We start from the raw sequence: 27,993 nt of genomic DNA on the forward strand, positions 1-27,993 counted from the left end.
TCTATTCTACGCCGAGCGGATACCCGACTGGTCGCGCCAGTGCTCGAAGAACTCAATCATCTCGGGCGTGATGCGCCGCCGCACCGTGCGCGCCGAGTTGAGCAGGTGCTCCTTCTTGACGAAGGGCGCGTTGAGGTCCTCGTTCATCGTCGCCAGCGCCGCGTCCTGGCAGATACTCGCGACCTCTGCTCCCGAGCAGCCCTCGGTCTGTTATATTAGCTATGAAAAGCGACATAAGCTTCAACTCACGATCCTGGCCAGTTCGGCAACGTCAACCTCGGGATCGACGGCCATGCTCTTCATGCGCAACTTGAAGATCTCCTGCCTTGTCAAGAGGTCCGGCGCACCGACGTAGAGAATACGGTCCAGACGTCCCGGTCGAGTGAGCGCCGCGTCGAGAACATCGGGGCGGTTCGTGGCCGCAACGACCGTGACGCCGGACAGTGCCTCGATACCGTCCATCTCGTTCAGGAGCGATGTCAAAACTCCACCGTGGCCCTCGCCGATATCGCGGGCGGCACCGAGGGCGTCGATCTCGTCGAAGAAAACGATGGACGGCGAGGCAGCTCGCGCCTTGCGGAAGATCTCGCGCACCGCGCGCTCGCTCTCGCCGACGTACTTGTTCAGCAGCTCCGGTCCCTTGACGGCGATAAAGTTGATACCACTCTCAGTAGCGAGCGCCTTGGCTGTCATCGTCTTGGAGCATCCGGGCGGGCCGTAGAGAAGCACGCCGCGGGGGGCGTCGACACCCAGGCGGGCGAAGGTGTCCGCGTGCGTCAGCGGCCACTCGACGCACTCGCGCAGTTTCTGCTTGACCTCCGCCTGCCCGCCGATATCGCTCCAGCGCACCGTCGGCGTCTCGACAAACACTTCGCGCATCGCCGAGGGTCGAATCGTGGGGAGTGTGGCCTGCATGTCGGCGTAGGTCAACTGCGGGCTGCCTTCCCCGCCGGCCGTGTGCCAGCGCTGAATAGCAGCAGACGCGCTTTCGCGCACAAGGGACCCGAGGTCGGCACCGACATAGCCGTGCGTTCGTGCCGCGATCGAGGCAATTTCCTCCGCCGAAAGCGCATTCGGCATCTTTGACAGCATGATGTCGAGAATCTGTCGCCGGCCCGCAGCGTCCGGGATACCGATCTCGATCTCGCGATCGAAGCGTCCTGGCCGGCGAAGAGCGGGGTCGATGCTGTTCGGACGGTTGGTCGCGGCCACGACAACGACGTGCTCCTTCGCGTCAGACGTCATGCCGTCCATGAGCGTCAGAAGCATGGCGACGACGCGACGTTCGACCTCGCCACCCTCTCCGCCATCTCGGCGGGGACACAGCGCATCCACCTCGTCCAGCACAATGATGCACGGGGAGCGCTTACGCGCCTCCTCGAAGATGGACCGCAGCCGCTCCTCCGTCTCACCGTGGAAGGCGCTCGAGAGTTCCGGTCCATTCACAACAATGCAGCTGCAGCCTGGCGTCGAGGCGGCGATCGCACGAGCGAGCGCAGTCTTACCCGTTCCCGGGGGACCATGGAGAAGCAGACCGCGGGGAGGGGTTAGGCCAAACTGGGTGAAAACTTCGGGGTTCCTCAGCGGCAAATCGAGCAGAGCTTTGACCTGCTTGATCTGAGGCTCAAGTCCACCGAGCTGCAGGTACGACTGCGACGAAGACGAGGGAGAAAAGATGTTGATGTACGAAGGAATGACCGCCGTCTGAAGTCAGCTGAGCACGCCATCGTTAGCTTACAGAAGACTTGGAAGCTCCTGACGATCCGGCTTTGCCCTCCCCGTCCGATGCGAGGGAGACCTTTGTCCTCCACTCGACCTCGTACACGTCCGGAATGTCCGACAGGTTCAAAGACTTCAGCTCCTTCGCGAGAGCACCGGCGGTGGCAGCTCGGGCAGCGGCAGCCTTGGCAGAGACTTCGTACTCGGTGACAACGTACTGCGTCTCCTCATCGCTTAGGGTGACGACGTAGCCCGGCGCAACGTACTTGACAGCAGCTAGAGCCTCCTTGACAGCTGCACGCTGCCATTCGACCTCGCGCTTCTGGCCAGTCTCGTCGCTGCCCTTCGAGGGTTTCGGCTCGCTGAGAAGCTTGACTGTGACGTTCTTCAGAATGCCCTTGGAACCCGCCGCCGGGAACCTGTACAAGTCAACCTGCTGGGTACCGAGGTTGTCGATCTGGCCGGGCGAGAGCGCAAGAGCTGCTGTCAGCTGCGAAGGCAGTTACCAGAACTCACTCTCTTCATCGAGTCCAATTCTTGGCCATAGCTGGGCCACGATCCATCCGAGGGGCTTGGGAACAGTTGAGTCCTCGATCGGAGAGCCTGTACCTCGCAGCAGAACCCAATCTCCGGCGAGAAGCTTCTTCGCCTTCAGTAGGTCGGGGGAGACGTGAGCACGGCGAGTGCGCCGAAGAGCTGGGATCTCAGACCCGCTGTCTTCAAACTCGACGTGCAGCGTGTTGAGGGTGGCGATGGGGTCAGACATGATGTCTGGGTGACGCGAACTCGCAATGACGATATCTTTCTGTCGTCCTCATCACCTTTGAAACGTTAGAAATCGGTAGGGTAGCGTCACGTGACTGACCCTGGTGGGGCCCCGGCCACTCGTTCCTGAATTGATACGGGCGATATGGTGTGACTGTAACATGTGGGATCGTGAGACTGGACAGGGTGGCAAATCCCCATGAAGCTTGATGCGCGCTCGCCGACATCGACGATGGCGAGGAGGGATAGAACGTGATGCATCGATGAAAGTCGGAGAACAATGACCAGCATAGGTCTGGTGCGAGGGAAGGCGTGGGCGGGGTGCGACAGGCGCCAGGCGGTCGTTCCCGTTGCGTATCTCACGAATTCACTAATCTTAATCTGCCGTTGCCACCGGGCCAGCCTTACCACCGATGCCACCGTTCCACCGATCCACCGCTAGCGCACATGCACACTCACCTTGACTCCTTGCGCCTTTGCCTCCTTTTCACCTTCTCTCCATCTCTCTTCCCGACACCTCACCCCTGCTCTTGGACCCTTCCTCGTTCATATCACCACCAGTGGTCACCTCTTGCCATCCACACCCTTCCTTGTCACGACCATCTCCTACCCGTCATTCCATGGCTCGGGCCACCGACCACAGAATGGAAACAGATACCAGGCTGGGCCTCATCCGGTCCAGGGACGAGTTCGACGCCAGCTGCGGCTCTGAGTCGTCATCACCCCACCGATCCAAGTCAGCTCGCACAAGCTTAGCTTCGACTGCATCGTCCAGTCCCGGTGACCTCAATGATGTTCCAACCAACGGTAAGTTTCAGTCATTGATGATCCCGCTGACCCCCTTGCAGCAAACAACGACACTGAAGCAACCGAGGACCGTACCGCGGACGCCCTCGTTGAGGAGCTGGAGTGCGGCATGTGCGCAGGCGTATTTATCGAGGTGAGTGTGCGCTCTAGTGCTCGCTAACGGCGCCTTAGCCTGTGGCATTGAATGGCTGCGGACATGTCTTCTGCGGCTCATGCGTCATGCAGTGGATTAAGGTCAGTCGTCACCTTCCGACGCTTCTGCTAACCCCTTCAGTCTATGCCCAAGTACCCTCCGTCACTGCTCCCCGGCGACCCTGTGCCAGAGCCCATCTCCTGTCCACACTGCCGGCACGCCCCCGTCCAAACCGCTACTCCTTGCCGACTTGCGAAGACCATGGTCGGCATTCTCCTCGCCAGTCGACCTGATGTGGCCCGCCCTCCCAACGAGCACCGTCAGGCGGAGTTGCTCTACAAGTCCACCACCGGGGTCATCAAGGTTAGCATCGGCTTAGCATTGTTTCATGCTGACACCGTAGTTCCCCACCCCTCCACCAGCGCCCCGCCAATTGCAACAGCACGAATTCTGGCGTCCGTGCCGTTCGTGTTACCCCGAGGAAGGCCAGTGGAGGTGTCCCCAGCCGGTTCCTCGCTTCGAGGTTCCGGCTGAACGTGATCGATGCCTTCGAGCTGACGGACTCTGTCCCGAGGGCCACCGCCTCTGCGCCGGATGGTAAGTCTCATCTTCTCATCCATTACTGATGTCTAGTGAGCGTCTGTCCCCGAGTAACGGGCCGCAGTGCTCCAGCTGCAACATCTGTGGCGAAGGATTCTGTGGGGACGCCGTAAGTACACCCCGCTGCATAGGGCTGACTTCAGACCACCGGCTGTGACTGCGTAACCGTTTCTGCTTCGAAGCCTACCAGCCAATTCCATGCCCTGCCCTATATGCTAGAGGATTGTCCATCTGATATGCTTGCTATGGCGTTCAAGTGAGTAGGGCCACTCAACGTGAACTTACTCTGCAGGGACAACTGGACCGAGATGTACCATCTCGGCATCTATCTTGGGAACAACGAGCACATGTCGGCCCAATACATCTACAAGCAGATCCTGGAATGGCTCCGTACCCCAGAGGGCCTGGACTCGGGCGGCATCCTTGCGATGATGAACCGGGCCGACCTCAATCTTCGATTGCGAACAGGCATGGCCGACGAGATGCAGCAGGCCGTCATGTCGGCTGGCGACAGTGCCTCAGAGTCACGTATCTGTGGCGGCTGTGCCGACGAGATCCTTTGCGTAAGTCACGGAGATCTAACCTGTAACTGACGCTAGGCTGGTCTCTTTGAGTGGTGGATGAGGGAGTTGAAGAAGCCCGAAGCTCTTCAGGCGCGTCCGGCTGACGTTCGGAATCGTCCTAACTGCAAGTTCGGTCGCACTTGCAGTCGCCAAGACAGCGATGACCACGCGAAGAAGTACAACCACATTTGTGATGCCCTACCCGAGGACGAGGCTCGCACCATGCACCAAGATGACATCCTTCCGGCCCAAGAAAATGCCCCTGAGCAGGACAACTCTGGTGCTGAGAGTGACGACGGCGGATCCGATGATGAGAACGAAATCCCTTCCAACTTCTTCGACGCTGGAACACAGTGGGAGGCCACAGTCGTTGGAGTCGAGATGACGTGCCACACGAATGGCTTGAACAGTGCTTGGGTCAATAACACTGGCGCAGCATACGCCTCGTCAACGTCTACTACTTCGACTCAAGCCTTCTCAATCGCCAACCTCGTCAACGAGACTTCCGGGCCCCCGAGTTCAGCAGACACCCCAGCACGGGCGGCTCAAGCGCCTACTTGGCAAGCGGCCACTAACTCCCAGCCCGCCGTTCTCGGCCTCCGCTCCTCCCACCAGGGTACCCACCAGGCTAACGGCTATCCTACCCTTTTCGACAGCGTCGGTAGCTCTATGAGCATGCCCCTGTCGAGCAAGCTTCCTCCTCTTCAAACCGGATCGAAGCTTCCCTCGCTTTTCGACATGCCGGAGGCGTCCACTTCTGCGCGTAAGCTCGACTCGTCAAGCATGGACGTTGAGCAACAGTGGCCCGGTAACTGCCGGTCTGAGCTGTTGTCACACTGTATAAACGATATTTTAGGATACCCGCTATTCACGGTAGACCGCTATCGAACCGGATTTCGGGGTCCTCCGTTGTAACGTGTTGTATATAGTTGAATGGAAGTCTTCCGAGTTAGTCTGCGGCGCGCGGGCAGACGCTGGGCCCAACATGTGCATGGCCGCAGGCGTGGCAGGAATGTCAGCTGGAACAGCGAGCAGGGTCGATTGAACAGGGAGCAGACGGCAGGATGCGATCGAACGACAGGAGGACAGGAAAAATCCGAGATTAAAACGTGAAGCGAACTTTGGGCGAGCTGTGGTTGGCGGAGACTGCCCACAGGTTGCCACTGCCGCCTTCCCCACCTGAAGCTTCACGTCCACCCGCAGATTTGCCTCCGCCCTAAGTTTGATCCTGCTAACTGCTTGGCAGCTTGAGACAGCATGGCTGCAGTTGACATCTCACCATCTCACCTATTCCCGTCCGGCCACTCCCACACGACTCTCCCCAACCACCAATCTTCTCTCATAGCTTTCTCAGCCTCGCATCGAAGACGGTCCCGACTGTTCGACCCGACTTCGACTTGCACTCCACCTTCGGCTTTCCCCCACCCCCACGTTGTTGACCGACGCGCTCCCAGTCAACAAGATCCTGCGGCATTCACGGCTACTTACCAGCGGCCGGCGACTGTCCACTTAGTCTCATTCCCGCCTTCCCGGCTTCATTGCCACTCTCCGGCACGCTGTCACCGACTTCGTCGTCCGTGATTCCTGGCTTTCACGATGTCGGCGCCCTCGGGCGTGTCCATTGCTGCAGCGCCGGCCAAACCTGAGGCGGCGGCATCCTCATCCTCGACGCCATCGGCGTCAGCCGCTTCTCGTCCGACCAGCTTGCCGATCCAGCGTGCACCTTCCTCGGGCGGCGCGACGGCTTCAGCCTCGCCGGCGCCGCAAGCGTCTGCAGCAACCGCCACCAACGACAAGAAGCGGAAGGCCCATCCGACAGCGGCATCTGGAGCCGCAAAAGCAGGCGATGACGCCGCATCCTCCTCTGCATCGGCGAATGTTGCCGCTCCGGCACCTGTTCCTGTTCCACGGCCCAGAGAGGCTAAGCGTACCCGAGTCCACTTTTCGTGCGTTGAGTGTCACCGACGAAAGCAGAAGTGCGATCGCAAGGAACCGTGTTCTCAATGTGTGGCAAGACGCGTACCGCATCTGTGTCGACCCTTCTTGAACGGCGTCGAAGACCCCAACGCGTGAGTACAAACACCAATACACTGCATGTGTTTTCGTGTAGCCTGGGCAGCTGTCATTCTCGGGAAGCACTGTCCCCTCAAGGTTCTAGCCGAAGACCGTGGTTTCAAACGACGTCCTGACTGATGCCCAGTAACTCGGACGTGCACGCACGTCTCGCCACCATTGAGGGTATGCTCACTCGCCTGGTGTCTGTGATTCCTCAAGCACTGGCTTCCAGAGCACCGGCAGACCACTCCTCGCCGGATGTCTCGTCGATCGCAACTCAAGGCGAAGATGTTTTCCATCCTCAATCAGCACCGCAACCCACTGCTGAACCGCCTCGTCAAGTCTTTCCCCACAAGCCGCCTCCATCCGGCCTCTTCCCCGCAAACCTGTCTACCTCCACCCCTGTTGGGCGATCAGGGTTCGGCTGGGGCCTGCGAGAAGGTCGCATGATCTCGCTCAGTGTTGAGGACAACGCCGAGCTTCGGGACCTTCTTCTGACTCTTAGGGAGAGTGGCATCACGAAGAACCATCTTGAATGGCTCATTGCAGGCGTTCCGGGGCGTCGCATGGCCGACGCTTTGGTCGAGCTGTACTTCAGGTGAGTTGCGTTATGTCATCCGGAGGCTCGTGCTGACAATCAGGGACATCGAGTGCGTAACTTCCTCCTGGGGCAAATGTGGGGTGCTAACTTACTTGCAGCTGGACTCGTTACAAGATGAACCGACCTGCCTTTGAGCGCCGATACGTTGCCTTCTTCGACTCCATTGGACGCAATCCCACCAGTCCGAAGATCGATGCCGATACCATCAAGTGGCTGCCTTTGATGTTCATTGTGGTGAGTGACCCACGGACATGGTGCCTTCCTCGCCCCTAGTCGCTGACATGAAGCTTGCGATTGCCGTATTGTCTGCTGGACCGGATATCGTGCCAGCCGATGAGCAGCAAGGCTGGTCGAGGCGATTCTACGGATCGGCGCGCAGTGGCTTGGAATACGCCAAGGCGCTGCAACGTGATAACCTGGAAGTCCTTTTCGCGGGGCTGCTGGCGTCACGATACATGCTGCTCACCCGCCGTCCTGCCGAGGGTTCTACGCCCCTTACGACAGCCTTCCAACTCGGCCTTTACCGTGATGGTACGGTGCTCAATATGACGGACAAGCGCGAGATGGAGGTCCGTCGTCGTGCCTGGGCGATGCTTTATCACCTCGACCGAACCATTTCGCTCCTCGTTGGTCGACCCGCTTCGATCTCGGATGCGCATACCGACGCGCGCCCACCGGCTAATCTTGACGACGAGGAGATTGAAAGCGGTGATTTCGACCCGGCCGGCCACCCCATGACCAAGCCAACCCAGTACACTTACGTGATCGTGCGCCACAAGCTGGCCGAGATTATGGGTCGCATCGCGTACCACACTTTCACTATCCAGATGCCGGACTATCAAACCGTCCTGGCTCTGGACAAGGAGCTGCTGGCCTGGCGAGATTCACTCCCTTCCTTCCTTGCGATGATCAACCCCGATACCAGCCTCGACGCAAGCCACCCGTACCTCTTTGTTCAACGCCACCTTCTTGCATGCGAGTGGTACTACACTCGTATCACCCTCAATCGCCCGTACCTGCTGCGACGGAAACCGCAAGACGGACGTTACGCGTACTCGCGGAATGCGGCTATTGAATCTGCACGTGCCGACCTGCTGTCTCGTCGCGCCTTCATGCTGGAGAAGGGTGACCTGATCATTAATTCCGGCGGATACCGTGTGCTCAACTCGTACATGGTTCTGGGTGTGACCATCAAGCTGGACCCTGACTCGCCCCAGGCAGACGAGCTCCGTCACTTGCTCAACGTGGTATCCGGTCGTGCCCGCGATGAGCAGGGACGTCTTTCTGAACCCATTGTCAAGGAGGAGCTGGCCATCGTTGAGTTCCTCACCGCGAAGAACCCTACAAAGGCTGCCCCTTCCACTGCCAACGGGGCAGCTCAGAAGCAGCGTGCTGCCAACGGCGAAGGCAGTGATGAGAACACGCCCGTCGACCTTCTTCTTGGATTGGCAAAGACCAATTCCGGTCGCCGTGCGGCCGAGGAGGAGCGACGTCAACTCCGACTTCAGCAGCGCCGCGAGATGGAGGAGCAGCGTATGGCTCAGCGCAGATCCATGTCGTCGGCGTCGAATGGCAACAATCAAATGTCCTCGGCTTCGCCATGGGGCTATGTTGCACCGCAGATGCCCGGACTGGACGTGCACCAGCCGTTTGGCTCGCAGAACGCATCTGGCATGCGCCGCGTGCCCCGACCTCTGCAGCCTCCAACCGGCGCAAAACGGGAGGGCTCAGACAGCGGCAAGGACTCTCTCGGCAACTGGTCTCCCGAGAATCCATTCAGCTTTGAGAGTGCCCGAGCGTCGCCCGGGTTCAACGCGACTGGACCCAACATTATCCCCAGCCCTCATGGGCAGTTCCAAAACGTCAGCAGTCAGAACAACAACGCCAACCAGATCTCTGGCCTGTCATCCTACACCGACATGTCGTTGCCGATCACGTCTCCGAACGACCAGCTCACGACGACGCTCCAGCAGAACAGCGCAGAGTTGTTCGGCTCGAACGGCGCCGAGTTTGGCACAGCCGTGGGTGACGGCTTCGACTTCACCAATCTTGGCGTTCCTGGACCAGGGAATATGGACATGGGGGCCTTCAACCCCTTCACGATTACGCAGACCGGCGGCAATGACGAAGGAAGCGGATCGGAACCCGGTCCGGATGACGAAACGACCTTCCTCAACTTCATCCTTCACAAGTTCGCCAACAATTCCGGAGAGCCCGTGTAAATTATGAGACATCTCGAGACGACGCAGTACCATCGTAGCAATATAGCAATACCTCACCGTATATTTTGATTCCCCGATATTTGGGTCGTTATCTGTAGTGACATGTATTACGGATAGCTTGGTTAACAGCACAGGCAGCAGAGTCAACAGTCTAAGAGGTGACATAGATATCGAAATCAACACAGCTCCAACGGGCCCACAACTCGACGCACAGAGAATCTCTAATTTTCTACTTGATCTTGTCGAGAGGACGGTTGAATCCACCACGACGATTCATGTACTGACGCCAAGTGCGCTTCTTGTTGACCTTGGCCATGCCAACATCGTTGCCCTCGACCTCGGCACCCTTCATGTCAGCTCAAAGAAGCGTAATCTGAGCTCACCTTCGTGGTTCCAAACCCTCCGAATCCCATCATGGCCGCCATAGCAGCAGTCTCCTCGTCCATCTCCTCGGCGGGCTCGGCCTCCTGCTCTTCCTCCTCGGCGGGTGGAGCTGATTGTCAGTTACGAGTACAACTCCGCAAAACTCACCTTCCGGCTCGATCTTGCGTCCATCGTCGGTGTATACGACACCGCGTGCACGCTCCTCCTCACGTCTCCGGCGTCCTTCCTCAATGGCACGGCGGTCGAGCGGCCTCTCCCTGGACCGAGAGCGGTCGCGCCCGCTCCGTCCCCCGCGGCCACCGTACCTGTCTCCACGATCCCGATCCCAGTCACGGTCCCTCGAGTCTCGGGAATCGCGAGAATCGCGCGAGTCGCGGCTGTATCCGCCCCGTCCCCTGTCGTAGCCTCCACGCTCATACCGCCGCTCACGGTCGGGGTGTCCGTAGTCCCGATCGCCGCGATCGTCGTGCGGCCGCCGGTCACCGCCATAATCCCGGTCCCTCCGGTCATCGTAGCGCCTCGAATCCCTGACTGGGCTGCGGGAGCGGTCACGGCCGCCTCGTCCTCGAGCGCCTCCGCGAGGAGGGGAGTCGTTGTAGCGCAGAGGCTCGTCACGAGGCATTTTGTGTTGGATGGAGTAGGTGTTGTTGATGAAGAAATGTCGAGCCTCTTTGCACTTTCAGGTGGCAACATGAGTGCGTCATTTGCATAGCCGCGGGACCAAATCGGTGCTAATGGCACATTAGCTTTCTCCCTAATCACCATGTTATTCAGCGGTTTACGTAACTCACAACCAGCCGCGCTTGAACAAAGCCGCTCAGCCAGATGTTGACAACTGCGGTCTTCCTCGGCGCTCATCAGCTCACCACACCGACGACAAAAGCTCGGCAACATGGCAGCGACGACGCTGCACTCGAGACTGACGGATGACCTGTCCGGTCTCCTCGGGACGCTGGGGAAGAAGCGCCTGACGGAGCTCAAGAAGCACAAGGGCGCCGCACCACTGAAGCCGCTCGATGCCGATGACCTCCGGAGCAAGGTCGACGCCATCTGGAGCAAGAACCACGACGAGGGTCCGTCATCTCGGAGACCGGATGTGATTCGAGGTACCATGGACGTCGTTGGGCGGGACCTCGCCCTCCGGCCTGTAGTTTCCGGCGAGGTGAGTCCAGTTGCTCGTTCGACAACATTCAACTGACATCCTCAGCTCTCCGAACCTGAGTATGGTGCGAGCGAGAAGGAGCAGGCATCGTTTCAGACTGCGCTGCAGGACCGACTCGACGTTGTTCTGACGCTCTACGAGGCAGTGTACGCGACGCACGCCGAGGCGCTGCTCGAGCCGGGAGCGATCTTTATCCCTCTGCTCGAGGAGTTCGTCGAGCTGCTCAGCGTCGAGACGTGGCACTCGTTCTTCTCCTACTTCGAGACGAGGGAGAAGCGGTTCACGCGCGACATGCCCGCCTCCAAGGGCAAGGCGTTACCGCTTCTGCGAACGATCAACACCTTCCTCCGGACACTCAGCAGCACCCCGGCGGACCTGCAGCTGCGCGGCCGTGTGCAGCTCTTCGCGAGCCGCGCGATCAGCGTCAGCGACAAGAGCGCCATCAACATGCGCGGAGAGTACAGCGGCATCCGGACGACGTGGGAGGAGACGCCGGAGGAGACGGCTGCGGGCGCAGACGGTGACGTCGAGATGGACGGCGGCGCGGCAAAAGGCGAGAAGGGAGAGAAGAGCGAGGACGACAAGTTCTACAACACGCTTTGGAGCCTGCAACAGTACTTTGCGCACCCGCCGAGTCTGGATGGTCCGGCGACCGGGGAGCCAGCGCAGACGCCGTTCGAGCGCTTCCGAAGTGCGAGCGACGAAGTGCTCGAGCGTCTCTTCGCGGAGACGGCGCGGGAGCGCGCAAACCCGACACCCAAGGTCGACCGGGGACCCGATGCCGAGACCGAGGTCGTGTTTCCGCGATATCTGACGGCACGCGCTCTGCTGCGGCACGAGCTGGCCGACATCGGTTTCCGGCGGCAGGTTCTGCTGCAGTACTTCATCCTGTTCCAGTTCCTGCTGAACCTGACCCCAGGCGTTGCGAGCAAACAGCAGGCGACGGGCGGTATGCCGAAGTCGTTCATTATCGATGACGACGCGGCGAGGTGGATCAAGAGCACAGTATCCCGCATCCGCGACGAGCTGAAGCGCATCGACAGCACAGACGGGCTGCGCTTCGAGGAAACCGTCGTCGAGTTGATGAACCGCGAGCGGCGCTACGCGCAATGGAAGAATGACGGATGTCCCGAGGCAGACTGGGCGATCGCCCCCGTCCCGCCGACTGAGGGCAAGGCGACGGCGCGCAAGTGGGAGCGGCAGTCCAAGCCACCCCGCCCCTGGCCTTACAAGCAAGGTACGCCGACGCTGACCCGCCTCTCCGAGACGAGCTTCAAGGGTCTCGGCGACTTCAAGAAGAAGACGAGACAGACAGTCTTCGAGCTCGAGGAGGAGTATCGCCGCCTCGAGGCTGAGGAGGAGGACGACAAGGCCATGGGCCGCGAGCCCCCAGAGAACATCAAGAGGGTAAGCGTGGAGCTGAAGGACAGCTGATCTTAAGCTAACATTCAGCGCAAGGAGACGATCCGATGGCTCGCCCTCCGCCAGGCGCGCGACACGCACCCCCGCGTCCTCGCCGCCATGGGCGCGTACGACCTCACCAAGCTCGTCAACCTGATGCGCGACTTTGACTCTAAGCAAGCTGCTGCTCGCGCAAAGGGACAGAGCGAGGCCGACGCTGAGGCCGAGGTCGCCGCGGATGCAGAAGGCGGCGACGCTGACGCGGACGTGACTGAGGCAGCCGAGGGCGACGCCGATGTGCCAGAGGCTGAGGCTGCTGCTGAGGAGCCTGCTGCGGACGAGGCGGCGGCTGAGAAGGAGGAGACCGAGCCTGCCCCGCAAGTGGTCGTGCAGGAGTCAACTGCGGAGACGGATACCCCGATGGACACTCAGGAGCAGGCGCAGGCACAGCAAGAGGAGACTCTCCCGGCTGAACAGCCTGTCGAGCGGTCCGCCGAGCAGACCGCCGAGCAGCAGCAGCAGGGCGACGTCGAGATGGCTGAGGCGGAGGAGCAGGACGATGAGGGCGACCTCGGCGAGGCCGAGTGAGAGCTGTAGACACTAGACTCGATGCGACATCCCCTTGTAACCAAAGCAAACAATGAGCAGTGCTACAATGGTATGTCCAGAACGGTTCCATAACGATATCAGAGTACCAGTACCAAATACGTACAGGGTTGTTAATCGGTTGTACAAAGATCTCCCCAACTCCTCGACGCGTCCAGTGGCGTCCAAGCTGAGCTGCTGACCCACTGTCGCGGATCCACCAGCTAGCCGCTGTCGGCGGAGGATTCGCTCGCTCTACGCCCTCTACACCTACTCCGCCTCCCTCCACTCCTCCATCCTCTACCCTCTACCTGCAGCATCCCCGCCGTCACGATATGCTCACTCGCGATCGGTATCGATGCTCCGTCCCCTGGAGCGACTGCGCTCGCGACTCCTGCTCCGGCTCAGGACAATGTCATTGTCGCCCACGAGCGCCGCGTATTGGCCGCGTTTGCCCGCCGCCTCGCGCTTCTCCTGCGTCTTCTTCACCTTGCGCTCGGGCCGGACGACAATAACGGGGACGGGGGAGTGGGACACGGCGAATCGACTGATCGAGCCCATTCCGGGCGCGCCGAAAGCCTTGCCCCAGCGCGAGACCTTGGAGCGCTGCCCCTTCGTTCCGACGACTAGCGAGTCGGGGCGGTACAGCGCAATCATTTTAAGAATCATCTCGGGGATGTGCCCGACGACGACTTCGACAATGACCGAGATCTGGCGTCAGCTGATAGTGTCATAGTACGACAGCTCAGAGCCAAGCTGCCGCGTTGCAGCGAGGCGGGGACAGCTGTGCGTCGCTTCGCTCCGCCCAGCTCGCACGGAATACTCACCTTACGCCCGTCCTCCTCGTTGTTCTTCTGGAGCACCGTTTGGAGCATCTCGTTGGCCTCCTCGCGGAGGTGCTCGTGCGCGACCTCGGTGTGACGTTCGCTCTCGCCCATGTCCTTAACACGCATAGCGATGACCTCGTCTCCATCTTCCACCAGTTCGCTCATGAGCCAGTCGAGGGCGTCCTCGCCCGATTCGTCCGGGGACACGGCGACGAGGAACACGCGCGTGTTCCGCGACCGTTTGTAGCCCTCGGATTTGGCCTGGTGTTGTCAGCTATGACAAGTCCCGCGTTGGATCCAGAAGCGTGGGAGGGTCTGTGGGCCGAGGAAGGTACCGCTGGTGCGAGACAACGCGTGGGTCGCGAGCCGGTCAGCTGGAAGAGTGCGATCCAGGGCCTGAGAACAGCTTCTGAGTTCTGGCCCAGGGCAAGGGACGCATAACGCACGCTCGCAGTGCATATGCCTGCAGTCAAGCGCTTTTCGCGCGCTTATCATCCCAACCCAGCCCTTATCGATGGCCCGTGCCGATCACGACTGCATTAAGGCGCGAAAGGCGGTGCAGATATGAGCGGACTGGCCGCCATCTTCGCATTGCTTGCAATTCTGCGTGCTGCCTGGAAACAGCCCTTCGGGATCCGGTGACTTCCAGCGACCTCCACGAATAGACCACCCCCAGAGCGCGAGTTGACTCACCTGACATGTATATGTGAACAAACTCTCAGGCTGGGCATCGAACGTCTCGAACCCGACCTTGCGCCTGTACTTTCCGTCGCCGACTGAGGAGGTCGTCCCCGCCGTCATCGTGCGCGGGAAGCCTGCACCCGTCACGCCGAGCCCGCTGATGCTGCCGCGCGGGCTGTGTCCGTGGCCCTGCTGGTGCGCAAAGGAGGCTGCCGTGCTCGGCGTGTTGGTGCCGGAGACGGGCGAGAGGGTCTGCGGCGTCCCGCTCCCGTCGTTCGGCGGGTTCACCGTCATCTTGATCGCGGGGCGGAGGGGTGGTGTTCCTGTACTCATGGTGGATGCTGCAATGTCGTCGGGTGGTCGAGATCGTGTGGAGCGATATCAATCAGAGGGGTATAGTCTTGACGTCGGGGTGTGTGGTGTGTGGTGGTGGCGAAAGAAGAATCAATAGCTTGGGTAGATGAATGCTCGATCTCGATCGGGGAGTGCAAAAAAATTCGTGATGAAAGAGGTAGGAGGGAGTGTTGTTGTTGACGAAGCTTGATGCTCGTGCGTTTGCACAGCTTGAACGAGTCGGGATGATGGGCGAGAAGCAACTCGGACGCCATGGCAGGCGTCGCCCGTACCAGCCTAGCCGCCATCCGCAGGCGCAGGACGATCTGGACCACACACCTTCGTCATAGCGGGGCCTCCAGCCAATGAACCGCCCATTTGCTCCCGTGCGGATCCGCCCAGTTCCGGCGACCTCCTACGCGATCCTACGGTGGCGTCCACGTGCTGAAGTCTACCTCCACCCGGCCAGTCCGCGTCATTTCCTGCCGGCCCAAGGGCCAAGGGCCAAGGAATGTTGCGGTCGACGCCGGTTGACGCGACGACAACAAAAAACGCAAGTGTCCGACGGAACAACAGCGACGGAACAACTACGGGCGGAACTCGACTGGAACTCGACGATGGAGGAAGACGCACTGTCAGGGTGGAGACCGCTCTGCACGAACTGCGCCTATCCCGCCAGCCATGTATATACGACCTACACCTCGCGCTCGAACATCAGGCTGGGTGTATGTGTGAGTGGTGATCTTCCTCCTCCCCCCTGTCCGGTAGCTGTGCTGAGTCTGTAGCGAGCTGACCAAGCAGGACAACTGTGGAGGCTTCATCGACCCGCTCATCGAGGCGCCCCCGCTGCTTCTCTTCCTCGACCTGGTGCTGCTGAAGCCGCGCGTGTTTCTGCACTTGCTATTCAACCGGGGCTCGCCGCCGCGCAAGGCGGGAGAGCCAGCAAAGTTGGAGGAGCTGCGACCCAAGCCAGTGGAGCCTACGCCAGCTGTCGAGGGTGACACAGGACGCACGGGCGAGCAGGAGGTCGAGGTTGAGGCGGCTGAGGCGGCTGCCGTGGCGGAACAAGCAGAAGATCGACCAGAGGAAGACGGACCAGCCGAAGGAAGGCAAGGAGATGGAGAAGGAGCAGAGAGGGTCGTTGCGGGACCAGCCGAGCCGGCGCCCCGTCGGCACTTTGTCGAGCCAAGGCAGGAGACAGTGCACGCCTACCTCGTGCGACTGTTTACGATCACGCTCCTCGCCGAGGTCGCCGTCCGCCTTGCATCGGCGCCACTCGTCTCCTTCCCCCTCCTCATTGCCACTGCCTTGCGCGTGGGGCTCGAACTCGGCGCCCAGCTCGCGACGAGCACTGCTCTGGCTCTGGTTCTGCTGAGGTGGAGGGGGTGGTACACCCCCTCAACTTGGGGAGTGTACGAGCCTTCTGTCCCCTCAAACGACGGAGGGTATGACGAGGCAAAACAGGCGGGCCAGAAGGGACAGAAAGACGGCCGCCAGCGCGGCTTCCTCCCCGCCCTCATCCCCCTCGTGCTCCTGTACACGACGCTGCTGCCCCTCCTCCTCCAGCTCGGGCTCAGTGTCTGGTCGGTCGCTGCTTCGCCCCTCACTGGCCTCCCTGGCCTCCCCGGTCCCCAGACCAGTACGCCACTTTCCGAGTCCTTCGCAGCCGTCGCGCCCTGGCTCGTGAGCCGCGTCCCGCCCCAGATGGCTCGGGAGGTGGACCGCGCCTGGGCCAGCTCGAACAAGCTCTGGCTCGGGACCAGATTGCTCGGCGGCATGAGTGCTGGGTTTGGACTGAGGGTGTTGCTCCCCACGCCGCCTTTGGTGACCACGGCTGTGGTGCTGGCGGGTTGGGGTGCGGCACTGGGCGTGGGCTCTTGGCTCGATCCGTGGCTTTAGCTTTTTTTATGTTGTATCATTGCTGGTCCTGGATGAGCTTCAACCTCTGCCCCGACTAATGCGGACTACCTCCACTGACTGTCTTATACTGACGCTCATGAGTGAGGGATGGAGGGGCGCAGTGCGTCTCATGCGACTCGGCTCAACGCTCGTGAAGAAAGAACAAAAAAATCCCAAATGACATAAACCTATCCGTTTGTAGTGAAACGGGTGCAGTATTGTGCTTGACGTACGCCGTACGCGGCACGGTGCTAAACAACAATAAAATCGAGCCGGGTACCTCACTAGGCTTGGGTGCTCTACCTTAGAGCCGGGGGTATATTGCCTCGATAGGGGACCGGTACAACTGCGGCGCACCCGGATCTTGAAGACCAGAGTAACTAAAAGAGACCAGAGAGACCGCGCTGAAAGACCGCCGTGACGGAGATTGCCCAGAAGGAAGAAGAAGGGGTGATCCACAGCTCCGACTTCAACTCGCTTGACTCGCTGACGCGAGCCAAGCTCGAGCTCACCGGGCTATGCCAAACGTTCCACTCGCGCTGTGCAAATGTCCCGCCTGTCCTCGGAGCGAGGTATGTCCCTGACTGATGCTCGTACTCGTGGCGTGGCTCATGGACCCGTGCCCCATCGAGGACGAGTCGTCCGTGGAGCAAATCTCGCCCGAAAAGCCCATGTGCGACTGCTCGACCGTGCTCACGGAGTGGAGGCTCTGTATACTGGGCCCGGCGTGGAGTTTCGGCACAAACTTGGCCGGATTCGCGTACGCATTGCCGTATGCGTCGAACGGGATGCCGTACATCGAGTTGGTCGTGTTCTTGGGTGACTTGATCGTGACGGAGACATTGTCGTCACCCCCACTTCCGTGTGTTATGGATGCCGAGGGGGGCTCGGGGATGGCGTGCTTCTCGCTGAAGGGGCTGTTGGCGTACTCGTACGCTAACCAGTCGTCGTAGTGCGTGAAGCGCTCGCTGTCTGCGTTCTGCATTGGGGACCGCTGTGCGTCGTCCGAGGCGTATTCCCACTCGCCATCCTTTGACACACGCTGGAACGACGCTTCCGGCATCTCCGGGACGGGCTCCAGGCAGGTCGGCTGCCGCGATCCGTGCAGCGGTCCGTCGGAAAAGTCGAGGGCAGAATGTTGCGTTCCGTTGCGCTTGAGGCCGGACCGCGGACTGATACCGTATTGGTCCTCGTCGCGGAGTTTTAGAGCTCCGGAACGTCGGCGTTTCTGGGGAAGATCAGCTGTCTGCGATCTATACCGGCAGCATTGTCACTTACGCAGAAGAGGAACAATAGCAGAAGGATCGCCGCAACAGCAGCGAGACAACCAACGACAACACCTTTGCATGTCAGCAATGTGGAGTGGCCAACGACACATACCAGCAATACCTCCCTTCGAGAGAGACCCGTCAGACGAGTTGGAAGCCTCGGACGTCGGGTTGGCCTCATTCGTAGCCGTGAGGGTTGTGGCGGTCGATGAACCCGCCACAACGGTGACCTTGGTACCAACTTTGCCACTTGCGGTAATGGTGCGGTCCGGGGATCGGACCGTGGAATACGTTGTCGAATACACCCAAGTTGATGTACGTGTTTCGCCACCTGCCGCCTTGTAGACGCTAGAGGTCGTCAGGGGTACTGCAGAGGTGCTGACCACCTCGCTTTCTACGGCATTGGCGACCCAGTACTCGGACGTTGACTGGTATGTTTGCGAGGGCTGCTGCTGCTGCTCCTGGTCCGTGCTGTTGTCATCCCAGCTTCCCAAAGTGGAAGAACTAGAAGACGCTGCTATCGGTTGTTGTGTTGGCGTCGGTGACGGCTTCTCCTCCTCCCTCGTCGGGGAGGGTTGTGGCGTCCAGTTGTCCTCTCCCTTTGAAGGTGTCGGAGACGGCAATGACGCCGAGACAGTAATGTCAGTGGGTTGGTCAATCGGCTTATCGGAAGAGCTGGTACGTAAGCGACCATGCAGGCTGCGCAACGTACGGTTCAGACGTGGGCTGAGGCGCTTCGCTGGAATGCGTCGGCTCGGTCTCACCGGCTGACGACGGCGACGCCGATGGAGGCGTAGAGCTCTCCTCGACTTGCGACGGTGGTGCTGAGGACTCCTCGTTAGGATCGGAGAAGAATTCGGAAAAGCCAGAGCTCGTCGTCGGTGCCTCCGTCGGCGATGCCTGGGAAAGGCTCTGCTCTACTGTTGGTTGAGGTTGAGCGTCAGCAGACGATTCCGTCGGTAGGGGCGTGGGAGAAGGGGCCTGGGAGGCGTCCGGGGTAGGGCTGGGAGTCGGAATGGCGCTCTCCTGGATCGGTTCAGACATGGCGGAGTTGCTCTCTGCGGGAGTCGGGGTAAAAGACGGCGCAGCGCTCTGCTCAGACATTGAGGATTCGACTGCGGGAGAGGTGGCAGATGATGTGTTGGGAACCTGCGGCTCCGATGTTGGTGAAGTGTCAGTTGCCGACTCCGATGCAGGGTGATTGTCTTTTTGGGACTGCCAAGATTCAGAAGACTGAGCAAGAGGAGAGGGAAGAGACGAGGGGGTCTCTGCGGGGATAGTTATTATTGTTGGGGTTTCAGCGCGAGGTGAGCCCTGCCACCTCCGGGCTAGGGCCTGCCTGTGCTGACCCCTAAACATGGGACGGTCGTTCTTCATCTTTGAGGTCTGAGGGCCGCCACGATTGCGAGCCAAAGCGGAAAGCAGTGTGCGGTTGTGCGTGTACGTATACAGTGTTCGTCCTTGGTACCACAGATGACCTGCGACAACGGACGACTCTCAGAGGATGCTTGAATCAACTGGAAATGTCAAGTTTTGTTAAAGCAGGGCGTTGGTTGCGAAATGGTTGAGAGAGAGTTGAAAGTAAGAGGTGTAGCTTACTCGGGCTGCCCGTGCCCGTGCCGATGAGGATTAAGGTGGAGGAAATGAGGGTCGGTTCAAAGAGCGTGAGGGGAGAAGGGGTGTAGAGTAGCGACGTGCCGAAGTAGTGCGGAGGTGGGTGAAAGGTTGTATGCGAATGTATTGTTGTCGTTCGTCGCGAGGTATCGGTGCCAGCACCAAGTCACCAAGTCACCAAGATGTTGTGATTCGGATCGGGGATGCGCTGGGGTGGCGATATCGGACTTGGACTATGAGTGGAAGTGAGACAAAAAGGGAGGTAGAGCTGTCGTCAACGAGTCGTGCAGTGACGTTGAGGGGGCACCGACTTTGAAGGCGTGTATGTAAAGTCGGGTAGAGGGATCAACGAACACGAACACCGACGACGGCGGGGAAGGAGAAGGTCAGAGCGATGAGGGAAGAAGAGGCGAAAGAGGGAAGAGAAGACGCAAAGTGAAAGAGTGGCCGGCCCAGAGCCAGAAGTGTGGAAGGGAGCATGGACGTATGTCTCGATTCGGCGCGCGGTGCGCAGTGCGCTGAACGGTCCGGGACGCTGAACGTCAGCAGATGCAGCAGTAGCAGAGGAGGAGTAGGGAAGGGAAACAGACAGTGCACATGCACAGGGCCCTTGTGGGTCCTCGCAAGGGCCTTTGCCCACTGCAGCCAGGAGGCGCACGCTAAGCACCGTCGCGCAGTGTTTGCTGTGTTTGGCTCTGGTTCATCGGCGAGCGGCGCGTTGGGACGCGCAGCTCATTGCTCGGCATGCGCAGACGACCGGGCCGTAGGGCGCAACAGCCTGACAGCTACGGCTGTTACGGATGGTCCAGCGACCAAAGTGCTGAAGTGTCAAAGGGTCATGCAGGATCACCTCGAGCACGGACCGTCCGACGTCCACTCCATCTGCCACCACTGACTGGCTGACGGTCTGTTCTTCGGCGCCTCAAACGCCATCCATACGACCCAGCGCAAGCCCTACCCGAGCAGGGCGCAGCATGCAGACAAACTGACCCAGGACTGGCAGGGAGGTTCGAGACAGCGAGGGTGGACACGCATAGGGCCGGCGCGGCGTATGCGGCGGTGTGCTCCCTACCCCTCGACCCGGCCCCCGTCGCTATCATCAATTGTATCATATCAGAGACCCAGGATACGCCGGATGCACCCTTGCTCACGCTAAGCATGTAATCCCTTTACACACCTAGATTCCCCCCTTGTGACATGTCTCCATCAGTCTGTCCATCAAATAGAATCCCAGACACCGGTCTGTGGTTGACCATCATGCATACGTCTCCTTCGGATGGCTCAGAGGGGCACGTGCCTCGGCACCTAGTGGTCCTTGCCTTCCTTGACGCGAACCTTGAAGGCCCCGCGCTCTCGGACCGCATTGACCTCGTCCAGCGCCCACTTGCGACACGCCTGGTCCTCCTCTGTCGTCGTCGTCCATCGTGATCGCGCGACAATGCCCCACCCACGCGTGGATGGAATTCGGAGCGATTCCTTCTCCCATTTCCACCCGCACTGAAGGCCGACCCATCCGAGCCACATCACGTACGACTTGTAGCGCGACGATCCAGCTTCCAGACCCGCTTCGAAACCACCTTCCGGCGTGTGCGTATGCGGCGGTGCCTTGTACTCGAGGGTCGTAAACTTCTCGTCAAGCGTGTGCAAGCAACACGGCAGCGACAGGTAGGGCACTGGCTTGGCGGGGATGAGAGATAGCAGTGGGATCCACGGCTATGATAGCGCGTCAGTCTGTGGCAAGCACCGGAATGCGGGACTCACAGTGAGCTCGTCGGCGTGGTTACCCAGCATGAACGACCCTTGTTTGATAACGCAATCCTCGCGCCCAGGCCATTCCCCAGCCTCCCACTGCTCGAGCGTTTCTGGGAACCAACTCGGCATGTCGATGGGCAGCTCGATCAGGGCTGCCTGCGTCTTGTCTGGGTACTCGGGCCACGTCCGACGTGCACGCAACTCGTATCCCTTTCCATCGTATCCCTGCAAAGTCAGCGCCAAGGGCGGACGAGACCCCTCCAAATGCACTCACCTCAGACGTCAGGATGTGGACGATAAGACCATTGCCCTGAGATGGTCAATTGCGTCCTCACCAAGTGCAACTTACGCATCCTAAATCGATGAAACCAGCTGGCGGGCGGCCCCACGTGTCCCACTCCTGCCCAGTAATTGCCGGTCCCTCTCGTGGCGGATACATGTCCTTCCACAGCAGCATCAAGAAGGTGCAGATTGCGATATCCTGTGAGCCCCAAAGTGAAAGGTCGTCAGGCAACGCCCGGTCATCTGGTGAGCCTGGGTTCTGCGGGTTTGTATTCGGTACGAAGTCGTCACACCATCGCAACCACTTACCTTCCACACATGTCGCTTGACATCTTCCACCTTGGTGCTCCACGCCAGAGGCACACGCGAGTCGAGTTTCTTGTGGCGCTCCTTCAGCGTCTGATACAGGTCCTGGAACGGCTCGCGAGGCACAACGACCTGGGAGTTAGCTAAGGAGGACTTTCAGCTCACGTCATGGTGCACCCGCTTCTGGTAGCCGATCAATGTCCCATATCCGTGCTTGTGCAGCTTCTCGAGTAGGGCGAGGCATGTTCGGTTTAGTCGCCGCTCGACGACCGCCTGCGCCTCGATTCGTGCTTCGGGAGTGTCGTCCTCGAGAACAGTAGCAGGTGTTTGTACCGGCGCAGCCTCGGGTAGCGGCGGAGCCAGCGGTGATCGTCGTCGGGGAACCTTCGGCGGAGGCGCCATCAATTCGGGGTTGCCGGTGGAGGGCGTGTCGTCGAAAGGAAGGTATGACACGGTGAGGGTGCCATACACCCGGGGCACACCTTCCTCCGGCATAGCCGCCTCAGTCTCTTCCGCAGCCTGCCACTGGAACGCTAGCTTGCGGACCGGCGGGTGGTAGTAAGGCACCTCGGCTGCTGAGTCCGCTTGCGGCATCTTGACATGCAGACCAGCAGAGCCGTCCGGAGCGCTGTAGGTGTGGATCACCTGCTCGAGCCTCGAGTCACGGTTGGGCTGCCGAGGAACAAACCTGAAACGGTTGAACTCGTCCATCTCCAGCCCTAACCGCTCGCCGAGTCCTCCGTCGTCATTGTCGCCCGGTTGAGAGGGAAGACAGTCGGCACGGATGATCAAGCTCGAGTTCTGCTCCGGATGCCGTGAGAGCTCGTTCAGGATGGAATGGAAGATGTCGAGGGGAAAGTATGCCGGAGCCGACAGAGGCGTCACCCATTTCTCGGTCTCGGTGTCCAGTGGACTTGTGTGCTCGCGGGGAAGGTGGGTCGGCTGGAACTTTGGGCGGGGAGGGGTCTGAACCGTAGCCTTGACGGGCTTGACGGGAGCCTTGGGCTGCAGAGATGGGACAGACGGAGAGCCACTGTCGAGTCTGGTGCTCGCTAGACCATTTGTGACGCCGTCCATGCCGTCAACCGTGGTGCCTCGAGGGTTGTTGACAGGTCTCGTCGATCAGAAATCTCGATGCAAGGTCGATCAGCAGAGGACCTGGAAAGTGGAGGTCCATTGGGTGATAAGATTGAGGCCGCGAGATGAGTGACGTGTGACAGGGACACGTGCACTGCGGAGATGGACAAGGTTGTCCGGTCCAAAAGTCACTAAAGTATCCGTTAGGCTGGAAAAAGAAGCTCGCAAAGAGCCCGGCCTAAGCGAAGTAAATGACGCGACGGCGGCGCGACGTCTGAGCGGATGGCCCAGTAGTCAGGCTCCGGACTCGCTTTGGACGGGCGGTACGGTGATCGGCCCCTGAGCCGTGGTATCTGGCACATGAATCATTGGGTCATTGGGTGCCACGTCTGAACTTTGAGGGACACTTTGGTGACGCGCCCAAAGTTCACAGTGTATCCCGCTTTTCTTGCTCCCCTACTTTAACTTGGCACGACCTCGAAGACACCTCAAGACTTCGACTTTGCCAACTTCCCCATTCCACCATGGCCGAAGTCAAAAAGGAGTCTCCTACTCTCCAAGAGCTGCAGCAGCCCGTGCAGAAGCCTGTCAAGCTGTGAGTTGCGTTGACCGCTGTTCTCAACTGACGTTCCACAGTACCAAGTGGAAGGCTATCCACAATGCCACTCTCCCCGCCGAGGGCTCGGGTGCGTTCAACAATGTGCACCTCGCGATCCTCGACCTCGCTGTCCCTTGGTTTGTGCAGCGCATGATCCCGTTCAAGACTGGATGGAAGACATACTGGTTCCTGTTTGCGCTCTTCTTCGTGCCCCTCACGATCGGCTACTGGATTATCACGTCTCGCTTCGGCCCGCGCAAGAATGAGCGCACCAAGCTGCCCAACCGCCCCCTGTCCGAGTACTACACGATCAAGGACCGCGACCTCGCTGCCAAGTACGAGGGCAAGAAGATGCCGATGCAGGTGTTCCACGACGCCTACTTTGAGGGCAAGATTGACTTCAACGGCGACGTGCTCGACGTCATGGAGCAGCGCCACGACTGGTCGCTGTTTGAGCTCACGCCCGAGAACTTCCGCTACGTCCTGTTCAACCTGATCCCCGACGTCATCTTCCACACGCAGAAGCAGGACGAGGACCAGATCCGCGACAACTATGACCGAGGAGACGACTTTTACTCGTGGTTCCTTGGCCCCCGTATGATCTACACCTCTGGTGTTATCCGCGACATTAACCGCGAGGAGACGCTCGAGGAGCTCCAGGACAACAAGCTGAACATGGTCTGCGAGAAGCTCGACCTGCAGCCCGGCGACCGCATGCTCGACATTGGCTGTGGCTGGGGAACCCTCATTGCCCACGCTGCCAAGAACTATGGTGCCGACGTCACTGGTGTTACTGTTGCCCAGACTGGTGCCGCGTTCGCCGAGCGCCGCCTGCGCGAGAACGGTGTTCCCGAGTCGCAGGGCCGCGTGCTGTGCATGGACTACCGCGAGATCCCGAACAAGAAGGGCTACTACAACAAGATTTCCTGCCTCGAGATGGCCGAGCACGTCGGCCTGCGCCGCTACTCGACCTTCCTGAAGGAGCTCTACGACCTGCTGGACGACGACGGAGTGCTCGTGTTCCAGGTGGCCGGTCTGCGCAAGCAGTGGCAGTTCGAGGACCTGATCTGGGGCATCTTCATGAACAAGTACGTCTTCCCCGGAGCCGACGCGAGCAAGAACCTCGGCTGGGTCATTGAGCAGCTCGAGGGCGCCGGCTTCGAGGTCAAGAGCATCGACGTCCTCGGCGTGCACTACTCGGCGACCATCTGGCAGTGGTACAAGAACTGGCTCTCGAACCGCGACAAGGTCGTCGCCAAGTACGGCGAGCGCTGGTTCCGCATCTGGGCCTACTTCCTTGCCTACTCTGTCATTGTCGCTCGTCAGGGCTCCTCGTCCGTCTTCCAGATCACCCTGCACAAGAACCTCAACGCCTTCGACCGCTGTGGCCAGATCCCCACCCACGCCGCGACCCAGGCCCCCGTCCGCCGCGAGATCAAGCCCGTCGAGTCGCACCGCGAGTTCTGGCCCGAGATGTACGGTGGTGCCGCTAAGCCTGTCGCTGCTTCGGTCCCCGCTCCGGCCGCCTCCAAGCCCGCCGCGGCCTCGGCCGAGCCCACCCTCTCGGCCGCCTCAACCGCCGCTCTTGGCGGTCTCTCGTCTGCCGCTGCTGCCCCCAAGCCCGCCCAGAACGCCTTCGCGGCCTCTGATGCCGCGTACGAGTCCAAGCTCGACGACACGTTCGACCCGACCCCGATCTCGGCCCAGAACGCGTTCGCGCCCAAGGCCCGCGCCGAGACGGACTTTGCGGCCGCGGTTGTGCCCGACGAGGTCAAGGCGGTCGCGGCCGAGCCCATCGTCCCCGTCGTGCCCAAGGTCGAGGACGCGGAGGGCGCCGAGGTCAAGGGCTCTGCTATCTAAGTATGCCTCTTGGTCGTGGGGTGTGGGAGTGGAGAGGGGAGAGTGGAGAGGGGATAGCGGAGAGGGGATAGTGGGAGTGAGAGTGGGAGTGTGAGTGAGAGTGGACGAATTGAAAGATGAAACGAAAGCACGTCTGTGCCACCCGTAGATCTCATGACCCAAGACATAAACATGAACTTTATGGATTATACTCAAGGACATGATTATCTACAGGCAGATACTGACTGCGTCTCTGTGTCTCTGGCTCTCGACTCGGTTCTGACTGTCGGTCCAAGTAGAGGGGCACAGAGCGACAAGGAACTCGACCTATCAGCCTCGAGACAGGTATCATGACCACATGACCGTCTTCTGCACTCTGCTGCACTCTGTTGCGCTCTGTAACTTGTGGACTGATGTACGGTCGACTGCCTCGACAAGAGTCGGTCCGAAGTAGCGGACCAGCGAACATGCTCGGCCTATCAGCGCGAGGCCGACATGCTGTCAACCACGTCATCTGCCTATTCACTCGAGCCGAGGGCGGGACGGGCGACACGAACACTCGCGGAGCTCTACAACCAACTCCGCCCGCTGCCCGACTGGGTTTCTGACTGCTCCGCTGTTTGTGTGCTCTGGCACATGGAGAAATCGTCTCGTGTGGCGGAGATGTCCATTCTGCCACACGCACGGCGCTCATGATTCTCACTTCTCCTTGCGCACAAACTGCTGCCTAGTTGCGACACTCCCGCGCTGCCCCAGTGCCCCTTGAGTCTTAGATTAATGCATACAAACCGCCTTTGGGGCGGAAACTGCTGGCCGAACTGTGCGCTGTTTGGGCGTCGACCACAGTCGTCCTCCTGTCGTTGTCCTCACTAGAGCGCCCTGTTCCCGTAAGAGAGAGACAGGGCGCTGTTCTCATTTTTGTTTAAGAGCAGAAAAGTCCACTCCGACACCGCTCCGTCGCACAGTCGCTTAGGCGACCTCGGTGATGCCGTGCGAGGCCTTCTTGCCCGTCGCCATCTCCAACTTCATGAAAGCGATCGCACTGCCTGGACGGAGCCCCTTCGGGCAAGTGCGGGTACAATTCAAGATGGTGTGGCTGTGAAGATGTCAGTTGAGGACTCGTGAAGAGGTGGACGGGTGGATGAGGTGATGGTACGGTGGTGGTGGTGGAGTGTGGCAGATGCGTAGTGACTTTCAGGCACCAGGCACGGGTCAAGCGTGGCCTGCGGATTTGATTCCGCCGAAATAGGCGGCTAGTGAAACACGACCCAGGAGACACCACCCAGGAAGAACTCACCATCGGTAGAGAGACATGTTGTTCTGGAGCTTCTCCTTGCGCTCCTCGGTGGCCTGGTCACGAGAGTCGGCAATCCAGCGGTAAGCCTGCATGAGGACGGCAGGGCCAAGGTACTGGTCCTGGTTCCACCAGTACTGTTGAATGTCAGCTTCACAACACTTTTGGGCTCGGAAATTGCCGGGTACTAACCGAAGGGCACGAGGTGGAGCAGCACGCGCAGAGAATGCACTCGTACATGCCGTCGAGCTTCTTGCGGTCGTGCTGGGACTGGAGGATCTCAGTCTTGGGGGGGTTGTCGTGCTTGAGCCAAGGCTGGATGGACTTGTACTGCTTGTAGAAGAGGGTGAGGTCAGGGACGAGGTCCTTGACAACGTACACTGCAAAACGTCAGCCGAGTCCTGTCGGACAAGACCAGAAAAACGCACTGTGAGGGAGGGGGTAGACCTTGCCGGGCTTGGAGGTGTCCTTGTCAATGCGGCAGAGACAGGCGAGGGTGTTGACACCGTCAATGTTCATGGCACACGAGCCACAGATACCCTCACGGCACGAGCGACGGAAGGTAAGGGTGGGGTCCATCTCGTTCTTGATCTTGAGCTGAAAGGTTAGTTGAGAGGGGCTGTGCGCAACTCACGAGAGCGTCAAGCATCATAGGGCCACACTGGTTGAGGTCAACCTTGTAGGACTGGAGCTTGGGCTTCTCCGAGGGGGTGTCGGGGTTCTAATCGAAAGTCAGTAAAATGATCCGTGCAGTAAGCCGGCTACTTCGGCTCCACACGGCGACCGCTTGAGCTTGGTAGACGTCTAGTCTTGAAGTCCTTTCTCAAGTGTCGAGGCGCGCATGTGTTGCCGAGTAGTCGTGACGCGTATACATACCCAGCGGTAGATCTTGAACTCCTTGATCTGAGGAGGCTTGGTGCCGGCAGCAGGGGTGGCGGTCGACTCGGAGGGCTGGGCGAACTGGGAAGCGGCCGAGGTCGAGAGCTGGCGGGCGACGGTGCCGCGGGGGAGGGCACGGAGGGCGGTGGTGCGCATCATGATGGGCGAGAGGTAGGGGATGAGTGGTGAGATGGAGAACGAGGCGAAAGGCGAAGTGGTGACTTGACTGGTTGGCGGACGGGGGTGTGTGGGTGTCGCTTCGGTGAACGGGAGCTATCCTGTGTGCAACACGAGGCCTGTGGTTGGTCGACGCCACCTTGACTGACGGAAGCTGGGGTCGGAACTCT

At 60.0% G+C, this 27,993-nt stretch overlaps 11 protein-coding genes across 11 annotated transcripts; 5 read left to right on the forward strand and 6 right to left on the reverse strand.

Annotated features, from left to right (window-relative positions):
• Nucleotides 1-6: 6 nt before the first annotated feature.
• Nucleotides 7-2,485, reverse strand: A1Q1_07500 (peroxisome biosynthesis protein PAS1 (Peroxin-1); the record flags this gene model as incomplete). The annotated part of the gene is made up of 4 exons (XM_014327029.1): nt 7-207; nt 250-1,650; nt 1,739-2,138; nt 2,226-2,485. 4 exons carry the CDS (start codon nt 2,483-2,485, stop codon nt 7-9), a joined length of 2,262 nt encoding a protein of 753 aa, XP_014182504.1.
• Nucleotides 2,486-3,128: 643 nt separating this feature from the next.
• A1Q1_07501 (uncharacterized protein) lies at nt 3,129-5,502 on the forward strand (the record flags this gene model as incomplete). Its single annotated transcript, XM_014327030.1, has 9 exons — nt 3,129-3,291; nt 3,333-3,424; nt 3,517-3,525; nt 3,566-3,787; nt 3,847-4,021; nt 4,097-4,133; nt 4,317-4,587; nt 4,639-5,395; nt 5,444-5,502. 9 exons carry the CDS (start codon nt 3,129-3,131, stop codon nt 5,500-5,502), a joined length of 1,785 nt encoding a protein of 594 aa, XP_014182505.1.
• A 681-nt stretch (nt 5,503-6,183) lies between these two features.
• Nucleotides 6,184-9,465, forward strand: A1Q1_07502 (uncharacterized protein; the record flags this gene model as incomplete). Its single annotated transcript, XM_014327031.1, has 6 exons — nt 6,184-6,533; nt 6,603-6,656; nt 6,788-7,240; nt 7,284-7,292; nt 7,342-7,477; nt 7,531-9,465. The coding sequence occupies 6 exons, from the start codon at nt 6,184-6,186 to the stop codon at nt 9,463-9,465; spliced, it is 2,937 nt and encodes a 978-aa protein (XP_014182506.1).
• Nucleotides 9,466-9,694: 229 nt separating this feature from the next.
• Nucleotides 9,695-10,542, reverse strand: A1Q1_07503 (uncharacterized protein; the record flags this gene model as incomplete). The annotated part of the gene is made up of 3 exons (XM_014327032.1): nt 9,695-9,811; nt 9,849-9,958; nt 10,113-10,542. 3 exons carry the CDS (start codon nt 10,540-10,542, stop codon nt 9,695-9,697), a joined length of 657 nt encoding a protein of 218 aa, XP_014182507.1.
• Nucleotides 10,543-10,741: 199 nt separating this feature from the next.
• A1Q1_07504 (uncharacterized protein) lies at nt 10,742-13,000 on the forward strand (the record flags this gene model as incomplete). Its single annotated transcript, XM_014327033.1, has 3 exons — nt 10,742-11,011; nt 11,057-12,418; nt 12,464-13,000. 3 exons carry the CDS (start codon nt 10,742-10,744, stop codon nt 12,998-13,000), a joined length of 2,169 nt encoding a protein of 722 aa, XP_014182508.1.
• A 336-nt stretch (nt 13,001-13,336) lies between these two features.
• A1Q1_07505 (uncharacterized protein) lies at nt 13,337-14,838 on the reverse strand (the record flags this gene model as incomplete). The annotated part of the gene is made up of 3 exons (XM_014327034.1): nt 13,337-13,708; nt 13,825-14,085; nt 14,518-14,838. 3 exons carry the CDS (start codon nt 14,836-14,838, stop codon nt 13,337-13,339), a joined length of 954 nt encoding a protein of 317 aa, XP_014182509.1.
• A 681-nt stretch (nt 14,839-15,519) lies between these two features.
• A1Q1_07506 (uncharacterized protein) lies at nt 15,520-16,737 on the forward strand (the record flags this gene model as incomplete). The annotated part of the gene is made up of 2 exons (XM_014327035.1): nt 15,520-15,569; nt 15,624-16,737. 2 exons carry the CDS (start codon nt 15,520-15,522, stop codon nt 16,735-16,737), a joined length of 1,164 nt encoding a protein of 387 aa, XP_014182510.1.
• Nucleotides 16,738-17,245: 508 nt separating this feature from the next.
• A1Q1_07507 (uncharacterized protein) lies at nt 17,246-19,382 on the reverse strand (the record flags this gene model as incomplete). The annotated part of the gene is made up of 4 exons (XM_014327036.1): nt 17,246-17,965; nt 18,016-18,077; nt 18,118-18,680; nt 18,718-19,382. The coding sequence occupies 4 exons, from the start codon at nt 19,380-19,382 to the stop codon at nt 17,246-17,248; spliced, it is 2,010 nt and encodes a 669-aa protein (XP_014182511.1).
• Nucleotides 19,383-20,924: 1,542 nt separating this feature from the next.
• On the reverse strand, nt 20,925-23,036 carry A1Q1_07508 (uncharacterized protein; the record flags this gene model as incomplete). The annotated part of the gene is made up of 5 exons (XM_014327037.1): nt 20,925-21,332; nt 21,381-21,596; nt 21,721-21,912; nt 21,963-22,064; nt 22,125-23,036. 5 exons carry the CDS (start codon nt 23,034-23,036, stop codon nt 20,925-20,927), a joined length of 1,830 nt encoding a protein of 609 aa, XP_014182512.1.
• A 524-nt stretch (nt 23,037-23,560) lies between these two features.
• Nucleotides 23,561-25,494, forward strand: A1Q1_07509 (uncharacterized protein; the record flags this gene model as incomplete). Its single annotated transcript, XM_014327038.1, has 2 exons — nt 23,561-23,631; nt 23,673-25,494. 2 exons carry the CDS (start codon nt 23,561-23,563, stop codon nt 25,492-25,494), a joined length of 1,893 nt encoding a protein of 630 aa, XP_014182513.1.
• Nucleotides 25,495-26,442: 948 nt separating this feature from the next.
• On the reverse strand, nt 26,443-27,805 carry A1Q1_07510 (succinate dehydrogenase iron-sulfur subunit; the record flags this gene model as incomplete). Its single annotated transcript, XM_014327039.1, has 6 exons — nt 26,443-26,569; nt 26,771-26,904; nt 26,960-27,147; nt 27,196-27,358; nt 27,402-27,488; nt 27,644-27,805. 6 exons carry the CDS (start codon nt 27,803-27,805, stop codon nt 26,443-26,445), a joined length of 861 nt encoding a protein of 286 aa, XP_014182514.1.
• Between the last annotated feature and the right edge of the window lie 188 nt (nt 27,806-27,993).

The sequence above is a fragment of the Trichosporon asahii genome (assembly GCF_000293215.1).
Source record: "Trichosporon asahii var. asahii CBS 2479 unplaced genomic scaffold scaffold00010, whole genome shotgun sequence".
Classification (NCBI taxonomy): Eukaryota; Fungi; Basidiomycota; class Tremellomycetes; order Trichosporonales; family Trichosporonaceae; genus Trichosporon; species Trichosporon asahii.